A 15058-nucleotide genomic window follows, 5' to 3' on the forward strand; every position below is an offset into this window, starting at 1 on the left:
TGGTTATAAGATGGTTGCTATTTTAGTGATCTGTTAGATCGGTATCCTGGTTATAGGATGGTTGCTATGTTAGTGATCTGTTAGATCGGTATCCTGGTTATAGGATGGTTGCTATGTTAGTGATCTGTTAGATCGATATCCTAGTTATAGGATGGTTGCTATGTTAGTGATCGGTTAGATCGGTATCTTGGTTATAGGATGGTTGCTATGATAGTGATCGGTTAGATCAATATCCTGGGTATAGGATGGTTGCCATGTTAGTGATCTATTAGATCGGTTTGACTGTTATATATGCTAGCATATGATATTTATGTGCACATGATTGTTTGATTGGGGATTGGGTTGAGGCATGTCCTGTTTTGTGTTGTAGGCCAAGATACCCAGGGCGGACCGGATAGACTGCATACCCAGTTAGGGCATACTAGTCAGGCCGAAGGCCCGACGAGCGGTCCAGATAGGTTGAAGGCCCTGAGAGGCGGTCCAGACGTGCTGATGGCTCAGAGAGCGGTCCAGATAGACTGATGGCCCTGCGAGGCGGTCCAGTCATACTGATGGCTCATTATGCATGATGTGCTTGTTATTATGATATGGTTATATCTGTATGGCGTTGGTATTTTGGGGGAACTCACTAAGCTTTGGGCTTACAGTTGTTGATTTTGTTTCAGGTACTTCTGATGATCGCGGGAAGGCGAAGGCGTGATCGTACACCTTCTTATGTTTGCATGAATTGATTCTGGGGATTCTCTGATGTTTACACTATTTTGAAAACAAACTGTAATAACTTAATGGTTTTAAATGTTTTAAAAAGTTTTAAATTGGCGTGATTTTTATGGATGTTACACACCATGTTATGCATTATGATACATGTATACATAATATCTTGTAGAACGTCTAACTGATATGGTCGTGCCGCATGTTCAACTATGTGTCATTTACACACCATGTTATGCATTATGCTACATGTATACATAATATCTTGTAGAACGTCTGACTGATATGGTCGTGTCGCATGTTCAGCGATGTGTCATTTCAACTTTAGAACTCCAAAAGCATGTTACACATCCTTACGTGTTCCTTCTTGTTTTCTCTTGAAAAAATTGTCTCTTGGTTCCACTGGGTGTTGAAATGCCTTCACGAATGTAGAATATGTTGGATATATTCCATCCGTAAGGTATTACCCAAACTTGTATTCATTTCCATTCATTGTGAAATGAGCATTTGGTGCCTTTCCTGACAAAATATCGTCGAATATTGGTGACTGATCAAGAATGTTCACGTCGTTGTTCGAACCCGCAACCCCGAAAAAAGCATGCCAAATCCATAAATCTTAGGAAAGAACAACCTCTAATACCAACAAAGGCGCTCCATGATGACCCATTATGTACTGACCTTTCCACGTCACGGGATAATTTCTCCATTTTTAGTGTGTGCAATCAATGCTTCCAAGCATACCCGGAAAACCATGTCTTTCTTCATGCGCCGCATATAGTTGTTGTATATCATTCAACAGAGGTTTGCACAAATAAACCTCACCGAAGGTTTCGACAACACCTATCACCAATCTATACAAACTTTTTCTTGCAGTTCTCTAAGACATTCTCATATAATCGTCAATCGAATCAGACGACTCTCCCATTGCCATAAGCTTAGTTGCGGCAACACATTTCTGCAACCTTATGAATCCACGCTTACCTCTAACATCATATCTCATTTGAAAATATTCATACCTAAACGTATATTTAATATGTAAAAGTTATATTTGAAAGAAACAATGTATTTAAATTATGTAAAAGCTATATTTGAAAGAAACAATGTATTTAAATTATCTAAAAGCTATATTTGAAAGAAACAATACCTGCTTTCCAGCGCATTGGCTATCCGAACAGAAACATTTTTCCGCAAACGAAACCTTCTTTTGAAATCGCGTGGCTGGTAGACACAATCATCCGCAAAATAATCGTGAACTAGACGTTTGTGCCATTCTTCGCGATCTCTGTTCAACGTCGCACGTATAATTAATAGAGATGCTGAATTTGGTTGTAGTAGCACGTCCGTGTAATACTCGTACATCATAGAGACGAATATATCATCGTCATCACTATCATCGAACGAATTCATTTTTTTTAATGTATTGAAAGTGTATGGAATAGAGAGAAAAGTGGTGATTAATTTATAGACGATAGTACGAATTTATAGGTAATTTTTTTTTTCTTTTAAAATGTTACGTTTTTCAACGGTCAAAATGGAGAAAATAAAAAACAATTGCGCATTATCGATCGTTACAACGCCAACGAATGGCCACATAACGGGAGGGGGGGGGTGTTTCCCAGTGGTCACGCCGTTTTTCCTTGCCACCTCACAAAAACGAAGTTGGACGTTGCCCACACCGAATTGTTTATAGTTTTTGGTTTCAAACAATGGACAAAGTTTGAAGAAACTTCTTTTGTTTAAAAAAATGATTGTTCAAATGTTTGTTTATCTTCTGTTTTACTCCGCCCACCATCCACTTATGTAATGTTCTGCTTCTTGAGATAATATATGTTGTTTTACCACTATTCCTTTATCTGTCTCCAAACATTATATAAATACAAGACGAAAACATTAACCACCACGAAACTTAAACACGCAAAAAAAAATATATACAAACACCAAATAATTTCTTCCACCTGCCACGAAACACGAAATATCCCTAGTTTAACTTAAAAAAATAATAAAAAAAAAATACCTTGGTAACTTTGCATTTGAAAAACCAAATAATGTTTGTACCAAAAAATGGGCCTGCACGTGTGAAAAAGGCCCGGGTCGTCGATCGAAAGAGCAACATGATTGTGTGTTCCGACCCTTTGACCCATCTCCTGATCTCTCTCTGCACGATCTAATCAAGTTCCAACTCTCTCAGGTGCGTTTTAATATATCGATAATTAGGGCTTTTTCTAGTTCTTGAATCATCCTAATTTTTGCTGATTGTATCAAATATTACGTAAACGTATACTGCAGAGGTAATACGATCATATCAATCGATTTTCAGTTTTATTGCGTTGCGTGTCGAGCTTATTTAGTCTGCATTGAGTGATTGATTGATCTGTACGAAATCTGAAGATTCGGGACGAATTTTGATAGTTTATTCTCTGACTAACTTTGAACAGTTCTTCCTTAATCGGGTGTTTTACTATTTTGTGATGGATTTTGCAGATTCTAAGTAGTTTTTCTTTGTTATTGATCAATTCTCGAACTGCTCCAGTTCTAATGAAAAAGATGGATTTAAAGGTAATTGTATGAAATTACAGTGCTGTAGTTCTTGTTTGCTCTATTTTGAATGTTTTCATGCCTGACAATGAGCTTATACGTATACAGGGAGTTGTTGGGCTTGTGTTTGGAAACGAGAATTCAAGTTCCAATGAAGATAGGTTGGTTTTCTTTTTCCAGTTGTTAGTTTAAGCCAGCAGATTATTTACCTTCTTATGCACTTCAGAATATATTGGTTTCTAGTTCATCGCTCAACCTGGGGTGGATGGGATTGCTTATTTTGTCTGTTTTACCAAAAACAATGGTGCCAGTTCTTGATTTTTATTTGATATTTTTTAAGTGGCGGTGTGATCCTGCAATGGTTATTGCAGATCAGATATTGCTACTCTATTGCTAGTTCTTATATTTTGTTATACCTCCATCAATCTATTTATTGTATAATTCATGGACGCATTAACTACTTTTTTCTCACCGACAATGGGCAGTATTCTGATAATGGCTAGCATAATTGCTTATCCTTGTCTCTTCAATTTAAACAAATCAAACCATATCCACTAATGAAGCACTACATTCATGCATTTCTTGATAACACAGACCTGTTATATCATAGAGCAGCTGATTAAATTACTATCTAATTAGTTGTGGATACCTTTTTATCTCCTTCATTGCTAATGTACTTGATGGATGTTCATTTGTAGCTATGTTGAACGCTTGCTCGATTGTATAAGTAATGGACAGCTGGCTGATGATAGAAGAAATGCTATGGCAGAGCTTCAATCTGTTGTTGCAGAAAGTCATGCTGCCCAGCTGGCTTTTGGAGAAATGGGTGAGTATATGTTGGTCTTATACTGGTATCTAAGGCTTTATTTGTCCATAACACAATCCATTCTTGTCTGTTGCAGGCTTTCCTGTACTATTGGGTGTCTTAAAGGAACGTGATGATGTTGAAATGGTTTGAAGGCTTCTCCAACAGCTTTTCTTTTTTGGTGGATATCTAGCAGTTATATGCTACACTCTTATAGAATATGATATCTTTTGTCCTGTTTCGTAATGGAATACAAATTATTTTCAAATAGTAGCATTGTAGTCCCTAATGAGTTAGTTGAGTAGCCACTTTAGTACATTGAGATTATGCTATTTTTCATTTGATATATGCATCTAAAAATTAGTCGATAACAAATAGAAACTGCAAGTAGGCAAGTGTCTAGGAACACATAGTCTTGGAACTGTGGGTGTGTGTGGCAGTTGTCACCTCCTCTTTATGTTTTCTTTTAAATCATATTTATGGTATAACCACTTTCAATTAATAAAGCTATATATTGATTTATTGTCAAAGGTTCGGGGGGCTCTAGAAACTCTTGTGAGTGCCTTAACACCGATTGCTCATGCAAAACTGCGTGCAAATGAGGTTCAGCCAGCTTTGATGAACACTGACCTTTTATCAAGAGATGGGCAAAGCATTTCTCTTCTTTTAAGCTTGCTTGTAAGGCTTCTAATCTTGATCATATTCACCTCAGACAATGAATTCTTGATTTTTTTTTTTTTTTTTTGTTCTATGGTCTGTGATTTGTAATCAAATATGTTTACAGGGAGAGGATGACTTCTATATAAGATATTATACGCTTCAACTTTTGACTGCCCTTTTAACAAGTTCTCCCATTAGGTATGTGTCCTACCCACTTTTTCTTTCTTCTTTTTAACTTCATTTCATATACTGAGGTCTCCTTCAGGTTACAGGAAGTCATTCTTACAATCCCCCGTGGTATAACTCGGCTTATGGATATGCTTATGGATCGGGAGGTATGAACTGGTATACCTGTTGAAATCTTTAATTTATATGATGTTTAATAATTCTTTTTTCCTTAAACACTATGTTGATTGCCTTGTAGGTCATACGGAATGAGGCCTTGTTACTTCTCACCTACTTGACCCGTGAAGCAGAGGTAATCTTTTTCCCCTATTTAGTGCCAAATTCTTTATTTAAAGTTACATTACTTTCTGTATCCTGCCTAATGTTCTTTGATTTCTATACTAGGAAATTCAAAAAATCTTGGTCTTTGAGGGTGCTTTTGAGAAGATATTCAGTATCATTAAAGAAGAGGGAGGTTCAGAAGGTGGTGTTGTTGTCCAGGTGATTAGTTGACTCTTAGTCAAACCTATACCATCAATGGTTTCCTGTTGTTTTTTTTTTTTTTTTTTTTGTTAACAATTTGTTCTAATATTTGTAATCTCACAGGATTGTCTTGAATTGTTAAACAATCTCCTTCGTAACAATGCATCAAATCAGGTTTGGGTTTCTTTTTTTTAAAAGATTTACTGGAGTGAAGTTTTTTTTATTCATCTTGTTGCTTTTTACCAGTTTATAGATGTGTATAGGTGTTGCTGAGGGAGACTATAGGCTTTGACTCGATAATATCAATTTTGAAGCTAAGAGGAACCACATACAGCTTTACTCAGCAAAAGGTCATACTCATACATTAAGTAATTATCAGTTTATTTAGCATATGATTTACCTTTGTAAACATGCTTTTAAAGTTTAAAGTTTGTAATTGGTGTCTGTAGACAATCAATCTACTGAGTGGATTGGAAACAGTTAGTTTGCTGGTGAGTGGAGGTCTGGAAACCGATCCTGGGAGCAACAATAATAGATTGACAAACAAAACAGTTCTTGTCCAGGTTAATTTTATAACTTTTTTATTTATATTCATAAAGATAAAATATCATCACATGACTCTTTTTTCTTTGATTTATTATTTGTAGAGAAATGTTTTGGAGCATCTACTAATGCTAGGTGTTGAAAGTCAATGGGCACCTGTTGCTGTACGTTGTGCGGTAAGATAACTTGTTCCATGTGACATTTTAAATAAGAAAAATAAAATGATGTAATAGAAAGAAACATTGTCAGGCCTTTGAATGCATAGGTGATTTGATTTCTGGACACCATAAGAATCTTGAAGTCCTTGCAAGCAAATCTCTTGGTGATGAGCCTGAAATTGAGCCAGCTCTCAACTCAATCCTTAGAATCATCTTACGAACTTCAAGCATGCAAGAATTTATAGCTGCAGATTATGTTTTCAAGAACTTCTGCGAGGTTCTTTTTTATACATTTTCTTAAAACAAAATATCCACATTATTATCCAATAACCAAACTCACTTTTTACTTTCTTTTTTTAATCAGAAAAATAGCGATGGTCAAAAAATGTTAGCTTCTACTTTAATCCCTCAGCCCATGTCAATCACCAATGCCAGATTCGAAGAGGACATAAACATGTCCTTTGGAAGGTATTATATCTTTTTTTTTTTTTTTTTTTTTTTCATTTTTTATAAAAAAAATCCTCACATCAATCTTTATGAACTTTTGTTTTATGTTGCAGCATGCTATTGCATGGGCTTGCCATGAGTGAACATGATGGTGACCTTGAGGTATAATATAACATATGGTTTTCCTTTTCTCTATTTTAAATTATCATTTTGTTAATAACATATGGTTTATATTTCACAGACAAGTTGCAGAGCTGCTAGTGTTCTTTCTTATGTAATGAAGGATAATATTCAATGCAAGGAAAAAGTTTTACAAATTGAACTGGAGTCATCAATGCCCTCATTAGGCTCCCCAGAACCACTATTACACCGTATGGTAAAATACTTAGCTCTTGCATCTTCCAAGAAGGGCAAAGATGGAAAATCAACAACTCCAAGAAACTCATATTTCCAACCCATAATTCTAAAACTTCTTGTGACATGGCTTTCTGATTGCCCAAATGCAGTCCAATCTTTTCTTGATTCACGTCCTCATTTAACATATTTAATCGAGTTAGTATCAAACAGTGACACAACAGTCTGTGCAAGGGGTTTAGCAGCTGTTGTTTTAGGCGAATGTGCTATTTATAATAAAAGTAACGAAACCGGAAAAGACGCTTTTGCCATTGTCGATGCTATAAGCCAAAAAGTCGGGTTGACTTCTTACTTTTTGAAGCTTGATGAGATGCAAAAAAGCTTCTTGTTTTCGTCTGCAAAGCCAGCTCAGCAACGCGAACCGTTGACCCGGTCAAACGCTAATAGTATGGCGGAAATGGAAGATATTGAGGAAAATGAGACGAATGATAACCGAAATGATGATCATCCGATGCTTTCCTCCATGTTTGATTCTCAGTTTGCTGATTTTATTAAAAAGTTGGAAGGTGAGATTAGAGATAATATTGTGAAAATATATAGTCATCCAAAGAGTAATGTGTCAGTGGTCCCCGCTGAATTGGAACAGAAAAAAGACGAAAAGGATGGGGATTACATCAAGCGGCTCAAAGCCTTTGTGGAGAAGCAATGCTCTGAGATACAGGTACACCCTAGTAGATCTAGATGCTGTTTAATGAATGTATATATATATATATATATATATATATATATATATATATATATATATATATATATATATATATAGAATGTAAGGGTAAAATGGTAATTTCTGTGAACAGGATCTTCTGAATAGAAACTCGACATTAGCAGAGGAGCTAGCAAGCACGGGTGGAGGTGGTGAGACTAGATCTAGTGGCGGTGGTGGGGGGTCGGAGAGGGTGCAAATAGAGACACTGAGAAGGGACCTTCAAGAAGTGTCGCAGAGGCTAGAAATGGTGAAAAGTGAAAAGTCAAACATTGAGAGTGAGGCGTTGACTTATAAAAACATGGCAGAAAAAATGGAGACGGATTTGAAGAGTCTTTCGGATGCGTATAACAGCTTGGAACAAGCGAATTATCAGTTGGAAATGAAGAGTGGTGGTGTGAGTGTGAGTGTGGATATTGAGAAGATAAAAGAGGAGGCGAGGGAAGAGGCGCAGAAGGAGAGTGAAGGGGAGCTGAGTGATTTGCTTGTTTGTCTTGGACAAGAACAGAGTAAAGTGGAGAAATTGAGTGCCAGGTTGATGGAGTTGGGTCAGGATGTTGATGCTTTGCTCGAAGGTATTGGGGATGATGCAGGAGCACTCAATGATGATGATGATGATGATGATGATGATGAAGAAGATGATTAATGTTTGTATGGTTATTGTTCTGTTGATTTAAGTAAACAAGAGACTTGTTATTTTTATTTTTATTTTGTGGGTGGATGTGTACAGATGATGTTGGAAAAGTGTATCACTTTTGTTTAACTTAATAAATCAGACTAAATCTATCAAACTGTATATAGGATGCGAGTATAAAATGATTATAATAGCTATACATATGCCAATAAACATAAATCATAACTCCTTTTTTATGTCATTTTTTTAATGAACTACTTTGTATATGACAACGTTGTTGTTAGGCATGACGTGTGCCAAGCATGAGTTTTTTTTTTCTCTTACTTATTGACTTGTTTATATCGGTAATGAAACCATTGAGTATGTGTTAACTTTTCGTTAATAAGTGTTGATACCAGATATATTTTACATAAATCTGTAATTATGTGATTTCTATTTTTTAATGTATACAAAATTGTTGATTTAAGTTGTGTTTTAAAAAACGTCATAAATCGTAAAAGCTTGAGGCTTGAACATACTGTTATGTCACCTCACGTCATGCCACATGCTATTTAGAAGCTTGACTACTTGGAAAGTATACATATGAATACATGAAATGATAGGCTATATATAAATACGTAACCTGTTGCAAATAAAGACATTGAAAGTACAACTTTGTAGGCCAGATATGCATTATTGTTTTCTATGTAGTCACATCAATGACGGATGAAGAATCAACATAATGATCACACCTCATTAAATCCGTATCACATCACATAGAGATATAGCTCCTTTAGCCCTCCTGAAGTGTTCCGTGATCACCTATAAATAAGCCACAACACAACAATGAAGTTTAAGACTTACAAGTGAAGATACCCATCCAAAGCCCAAAGCTGACCACAAGGCATCTGTACAAGCTAGACACAATCTCCTACGGCCATACCCATACCAAAGCTACTGCCCATTTTCAACATCCAAGTACCTCTAATCATTAAGGGGTTCAGTTTTCATTGGGTTTTAATGATTTTATAACGCATTGTAAACATTGTTTCAACACTAACCAGAACATCATTTAACACTCTAATCCCAAATCATCATTAAAATATGAAGGTTGGTTTTTACTACTTCATCTTCTCAACTTGGAAACCAGCTTGCAATCGTTTCTTTCAATGGATAGTAAGCATTAATTATAAACATAATTCTAACACCTCCAAATCTCCAATTTGTCAATCAAATTTCAATCTAAATGATAAATCCCCAATGTCAATCCAATTCCAACCAATAAACACAAAAGCAATACGTTCTTACCAAGAGGCTTTCACTGCTTGATTTGAATGTTTCCTTTCTAACTTCTAACACCAAATACGATTTTCCTTACCACTCTCTCATCAACTTCGTTTTTCCCTTCCACACACACACAAACACTCACTTTGATGCTCTCCTAACTGACTATCACCAACCCTACGAAAGGCTTTCATCTTAAAACTTCTTCTTTTCATACACTACCTACCAAACTATGGTTAATTCAAGGTTTAACCTTAAAAGACTAGTTCTCCTCGACTATCATCCAAATAAGAGTTTCCTTGATATGACAATATAGAACCACAAACTTTATACAAATAATGAAATCAAGGTCCTATGAACAGAAGATCGTTGAGGGTAAACACCTCATACCTTAGATTTTCATTAACTTGGGAAGCCCTAATTTCTATTTTCTTCTTTTCTCAATTGAACCACAAAAGGTGTATAATTTCAAGTGTTACAATCGAAAGACTTGTTTTATCATCTTTTCTCATTTTTCACACAATTGGAAACTTAGATTAAGCCCAACAATTCAGAAAACTTATCCAAACACCTTTTAATCCTCTTAAGTGTTGATTAATTTTAATACCAAATAAAATGGTCATTATCCGATTTAACCAAATTTAAGTTCAAAAGCCAAAATAACAATGTACTTAAAAAAATCCATATTTACCATATGACATCTCCAACCTCTAATTTATCCAACACTAAATTCCTAAACCCTTACAAAATCCGCATTTTTTAAAGAAAACAATTTAGTATAACGATATAATAATATACATCATGGGTCGACAATTTGTGTCATCACAGTTTAAGTATTTTAGTTTCCAAAGCTTTTACCTATTTGACTTTGTATCGATAGAGAAAAAACAAAAACCCAAATTACCTATTTCTAGCAAAATGGATCAAGATTGCCACTCACAGAAGAATCACCCATGAAACTTTACCAAAAAATGAAGCTATAAGCTAATTTTCACATTTTTAAACCCAAATAGAAGAGAAGCATTAAGAACATTCACATTAGTATGAATAAGCAACAAAACTGATGAGTTAAAAGAAAAGTAGTGCAGCATCTCTCAAGTAAAGCAATCATAATATCAAGAAAGAGAGCATCTTCAAGATTGAACCATAGGCTCAGGCCCTGTTGACTCTCCCTGAGATTTGTTTGATTGCCTAACCGAATTGAACAGAATGTCCTTGATCACCTGACAATTACCCAAAAAAAAAAAAAAACTAAGTGTCAAAAAGACCATTTGTAGCACTCACAAATCATAACCTGATTGAAAGATAGTAATCCCATTCCCACCTGTGACATCAAACCATGAACCTGTTCCACAGTAATCTTTGCACTATCACGTGTAATCTTTGCAAGCTGTGATTCTTCCTGTAATTGATGAATATATGAATGAAATATGAATCGTATGAAACTTCCAAAATTCATATTCATGTATGCAAATATGCAACACAGAAGATGCTGCTACCCACTGACCTCTTTCTTTCTTTGAGGTGGTGCTATGAGAGGACCAAAACGTGAATGGGACAATTGACCTTCTGCTTGCTCCAGTTTTTCAGCTGCATGACAAAAGGGTAAAAAAGTAAAAAAAAACCATATTAGAATTCTAAACAAGAAGCACATCATCTTTTAAGTAAGTATGATAAGTGTGTACCAAGATCTGATATTTGTCCTGCAACATAGTCACCATTCCCAAGTAAAGGAGAAGAAGAAAGGGTATTCACCCAATACTTATTCCAAAGAAGATCCAACAAGTGACAATCAAGAGATGACTTGAAATAAGTGATGTCCAATGAGTAATACTGTTTAACAAAAAAAAAAAAAGTCAATGCTAGAGGATCAAATCAAAACATCATCAATCAATCAATCAATCAACTGTATGATATGACTCACCTGTTTGCAATGGACACCAAAGTCTTCTATCTTGTTAAGAGGGATTGTCTGATATTCAGATACAGGCTCATCTGGTGGCTTATATCCCTCTGGGTATGTCCTGAATGCTCCAATCTCAACTTTTCCAGCGGAAACAGTTCTTGTTGGGTCAATAACAACTGCCAAAAATGGCTCCTGAAACTGTTGGTTGAGCATTTGTGTTGAAACATCAATGCCGGACAACCAGCATCCATAACCAGGATGTGAATGGTACCACCCAACAACGTTTTCTAATCTTCCTGCCTACAACACAGTATCCCAATTAGATTTAAACTATGTAGTCTCACAAGAATTTGGGATTTAAGGGTTAGGGTTTTTCGAAATCTAAATCCATAACGGACGATCAACGAACATAAAATCGAAATTGAAACTAACCTGCTTATTAGTCTGAGAGTAATCAACCATATACTCATAGGCATCGGCCTGAGCATTAACCCTAGTTTCCGTTCCTTCAACCGGCAAGGCAAAGGCGTCCATTACGATAATAGCATCACCATCTGTCTTCCCTTGCATAAGGCCCATGACCTCGATGGTGCCACCAGAGCGAGCATGAACGACCATCTTGAGTAAGGCTAGAGCAGAGACTTTGACACGTTTGAAGTAGTGAGGGTCGTTGGACCATGGTTTTTCTTGCTGGAACTTGGACTGAGCGGACTCGTCGTAGTAAAAGATGGCATCAGATTCGGAAGACTGCGGGGCTTCCATTGTTACGATGTTGTTTTCGAGCTCCCATGTCTGCTGAGCCATGGCCGCCGATGAGGAGAAGGAGTAGGGATCCATCGTAGAGACCTCGGGGATTCGAAAGTGGTGATACTGTGCCGTTCCCTGCTTTTAAAGTGCTATTTTGCTTCGGCAAATAAAAACGTAAACAATTTATGTATTTATTTATTTAATTTGCATTTTTCTTAAATCTTAATCATACATTTAAAATAGAAGATTCATTAACCATGTCATATTGTTATGTGTATCTATTTTTATGGTTGTATTTGCAAATAATAGCATACAAAGCGGGGCAATTGAACTATAAAAGTATAAAACTATTTAAGGACCAACTTCCTTTTTAGTGTCATTTACATCAAACTAATCAAAAGAACAAAAAATTGTATTGTCACGTGATTAATATATAAAATTGTAAACAACTATTGTCAAAACCATATTAAAAAGGTACTTTGAAATAAAAAAGGTTTTTGTGTCTTTGTCATTTGCAGTCTAGGAGGGGAGGGTGTGACTTCAACATGGGAGCGGGATGACAAATGTGATCATGCGGTACCGATGGGAACACCGCTTCAATCATATGATACATTCCAAAAGCATACTGATTCGACATGTCTCTTCCAAAAGGCTAGAAGACCGTTGCTTTCCACCAATATTTATTTTCTTCCTTTTTTAAAAAAAAAATAATCTATAAACACCCTTTAATCCTTCATATTTTTAACATTGTTTTTCACACAAGAGTCTCTTTCAACCCATACTCTACAATTGTCAAATTGATTCATCATCAAATTTAGAGTTTACATCATCGAGTTCAGACGACTCTGTTAGCATACATATGATGTTTGCATGTAATTTTATATTTCCGGGCATGTAGTATGGCTTTGTATTCAGCCCATCTCCACCTCGTTGAACCGGGCGACAAAGGTCCCGTGATATTATATAAAACTCTATGAAACTGTATTGACTCAATGGTCATGTGGATCTATGGAACCATATATCAATCTCTCTGCACGAAGATCTTGAAAAAAACACGACCTATCAAATATAAAAAATCTCGACTCTTTCGTGACAATAAAGGCACTAAAGCTTTCAGCTTGATCATGAGGTTCACCACATTGTTATTGGTGATTCCACGATCACTTAATATTGCATATTTAAGAAATTGTTGATATCCTTGAAAATATTTATGATATTCTCTCGGAGAAAAAAATCATCTCTAACACTATAAATTTCTTATCTACAAAATTTGATTATGTTGCAAGTCCGATTCGCCATCAATTGCCTTTTCCCTTGTTTATAGAGACTAGATCCATGTTGTTACTCGGGGAACAATGAATGAACCAAGCCTACAACCGGAATGTTCGGGTAAATCACTCAGACCACTCATAATCTTTAGCCATTATGAGGCCACTCATAATCTTTAACCGTTATGACTACTGAACACTTACACAACTATTATCTTAGGGTTCATAAATCAGAGTAAAAATGCATGTCAAGTGGGAAGCATGAACCCCAATCAAACTCCTTGCATCCACCACTGTACACAACTCTAACTTTTATAGAGGATATCGTGATGGTCAATCAGGTGGATGAAACAACTTAGACGATAAGGATCATAGCATGTCATAAACAACTTTTTTGATTTTTTTTATAAATATAATAATTTTAATGAAAAAAAATATAATGAATTTTCATAGAAAAAATTAAAAACAATATTTTTAATATTCAATTTTCAATTAAATAAGTTTTAAGTTAAGATAATGATTATCAAATCAACAAAACAATATAGAAAAATGACTTCAAATTTAATATATATATATATATATATATATATATATATATATATATATATATATATATATAACCATTATGAGGCCACTCATAATCTTTAACCGTTATGACTTCCCTAACACTTACGCAACCAATGGCGGATCCAGTCATAATTGTAATTGGGTTCCATTAGTAACACTACTATTATCTTAGGGTTCATAAATCAGAGTAAAAATGCATGTCAAGTGGGAAGCATGAACCCCAATCAAACTCCTTGCATCCACCACTGTACACAACTCTAATTTTTATAGAGGATATCGTGATGGTCAATCAGGTGGATGAAACAACTTAGACGATCAGGATCATAGCATGTCATAAACAACTTTTTTTGATTTTTTTTATAAATATAATAACTTTAATGAAAAAAATATAATGAATTTTCATAGAAAAATTAAAAACAATGTTTTTAATATTCTATTTTCAATTAAATAAGTTTTAAGTTAAGATAATGATTATCAAATCAACAAAACAATATAGAAAAATGAATTCAAATTTAATATATATATATATATATATATATATATATATATATATATATATATATATATATATATATAGGCCTAGGTTATTCTATTCAAACTAATTATTGTGTTATTGTATGCATAAATATGAGCCAATCATTTTACTTATTTTAAGAAAGTGATTAATACATATTATTGAATTAAAAATAATCGAAAAATACCATCTAATTTAACTAGAATGATATTTTAGTCAATTAACATAGATTTAATAAAGGAAGTTTGCATATTTTAATGGATCATAGATTCTATTAATGTGACATCCCCTAATTTCTCGGCCAGAAAAGACCGGTTTCGTTTATGCTTTTTAAAATAAAATCAGAGTAATCATTTTAAAAGGTGTTGCGGAATTGGTCCCCAAAACAAAACATGATAAAAGTTTGTCAAAACCTTTCTTTAAGAAATATATAATTTCCTTTTATATCAAAACCTCGGGATGTCATGTTCCGATACAGATCAAAAGCATAAACAAGACATTATAAGCCTTACAACAGTTATTTATAACTACTGGC

The 15058-nt window shown here is 34.9% G+C and overlaps 2 protein-coding genes across 4 annotated transcripts; one reads left to right on the top strand and one right to left on the bottom strand.

Annotated features, from left to right (window-relative positions):
• The first annotated feature begins 2785 nt into the window (after nt 1-2785).
• GC6 (golgin Putative 6) lies at nt 2786-8420 on the top strand. 3 transcript variants are annotated; one of them, XM_079084000.1, is made up of 19 exons: nt 2786-2899; nt 3193-3267; nt 3355-3407; nt 3945-4072; nt 4149-4198; nt 4583-4729; nt 4836-4909; nt 4977-5046; nt 5136-5189; nt 5282-5377; nt 5483-5533; nt 5623-5709; nt 5809-5922; nt 6007-6078; nt 6152-6337; nt 6425-6528; nt 6621-6669; nt 6749-7582; nt 7719-8420. In XM_079084000.1, exons 2-19 carry the CDS (start codon nt 3247-3249, stop codon nt 8268-8270), a joined length of 2742 nt encoding a protein of 913 aa, XP_078940126.1. In that variant the 5' UTR covers nt 2786-2899; nt 3193-3246; the 3' UTR covers nt 8271-8420. The 3 variants fall into 3 exon arrangements, with proteins under 3 accessions (XP_078940126.1, XP_078940128.1, XP_078940129.1); XM_079084002.1 differs by lacking the exon at nt 2786-2899 and adding an exon at nt 2909-2999; XM_079084003.1 differs by lacking the exons at nt 2786-2899; nt 3193-3267; nt 3355-3407 and having other exon boundaries at nt 3946-4072; nt 4149-4232.
• Nucleotides 8421-10481: 2061 nt separating this feature from the next.
• Nucleotides 10482-12327, bottom strand: LOC145165291 (COP9 signalosome complex subunit 5a-like). Its single transcript, XM_079084004.1, has 6 exons — nt 11860-12327; nt 11446-11727; nt 11207-11354; nt 11029-11111; nt 10846-10923; nt 10482-10744 (listed from the first exon to the last, which is right to left on the bottom strand). The coding sequence occupies exons 1-6, from the start codon at nt 12262-12264 to the stop codon at nt 10655-10657; spliced, it is 1086 nt and encodes a 361-aa protein (XP_078940130.1). The 5' UTR covers nt 12265-12327; the 3' UTR covers nt 10482-10654.
• Nucleotides 12328-15058: the final 2731 nt, after the last annotated feature.

This window comes from Lactuca virosa, chromosome 3 (genome assembly GCF_052849685.1).
Source record: "Lactuca virosa cultivar CGN04683 chromosome 3, Lactuca_virosa_CGN04683_v6, whole genome shotgun sequence".
NCBI lineage: Eukaryota > Viridiplantae > Streptophyta > Magnoliopsida > Asterales > Asteraceae > Lactuca > Lactuca virosa.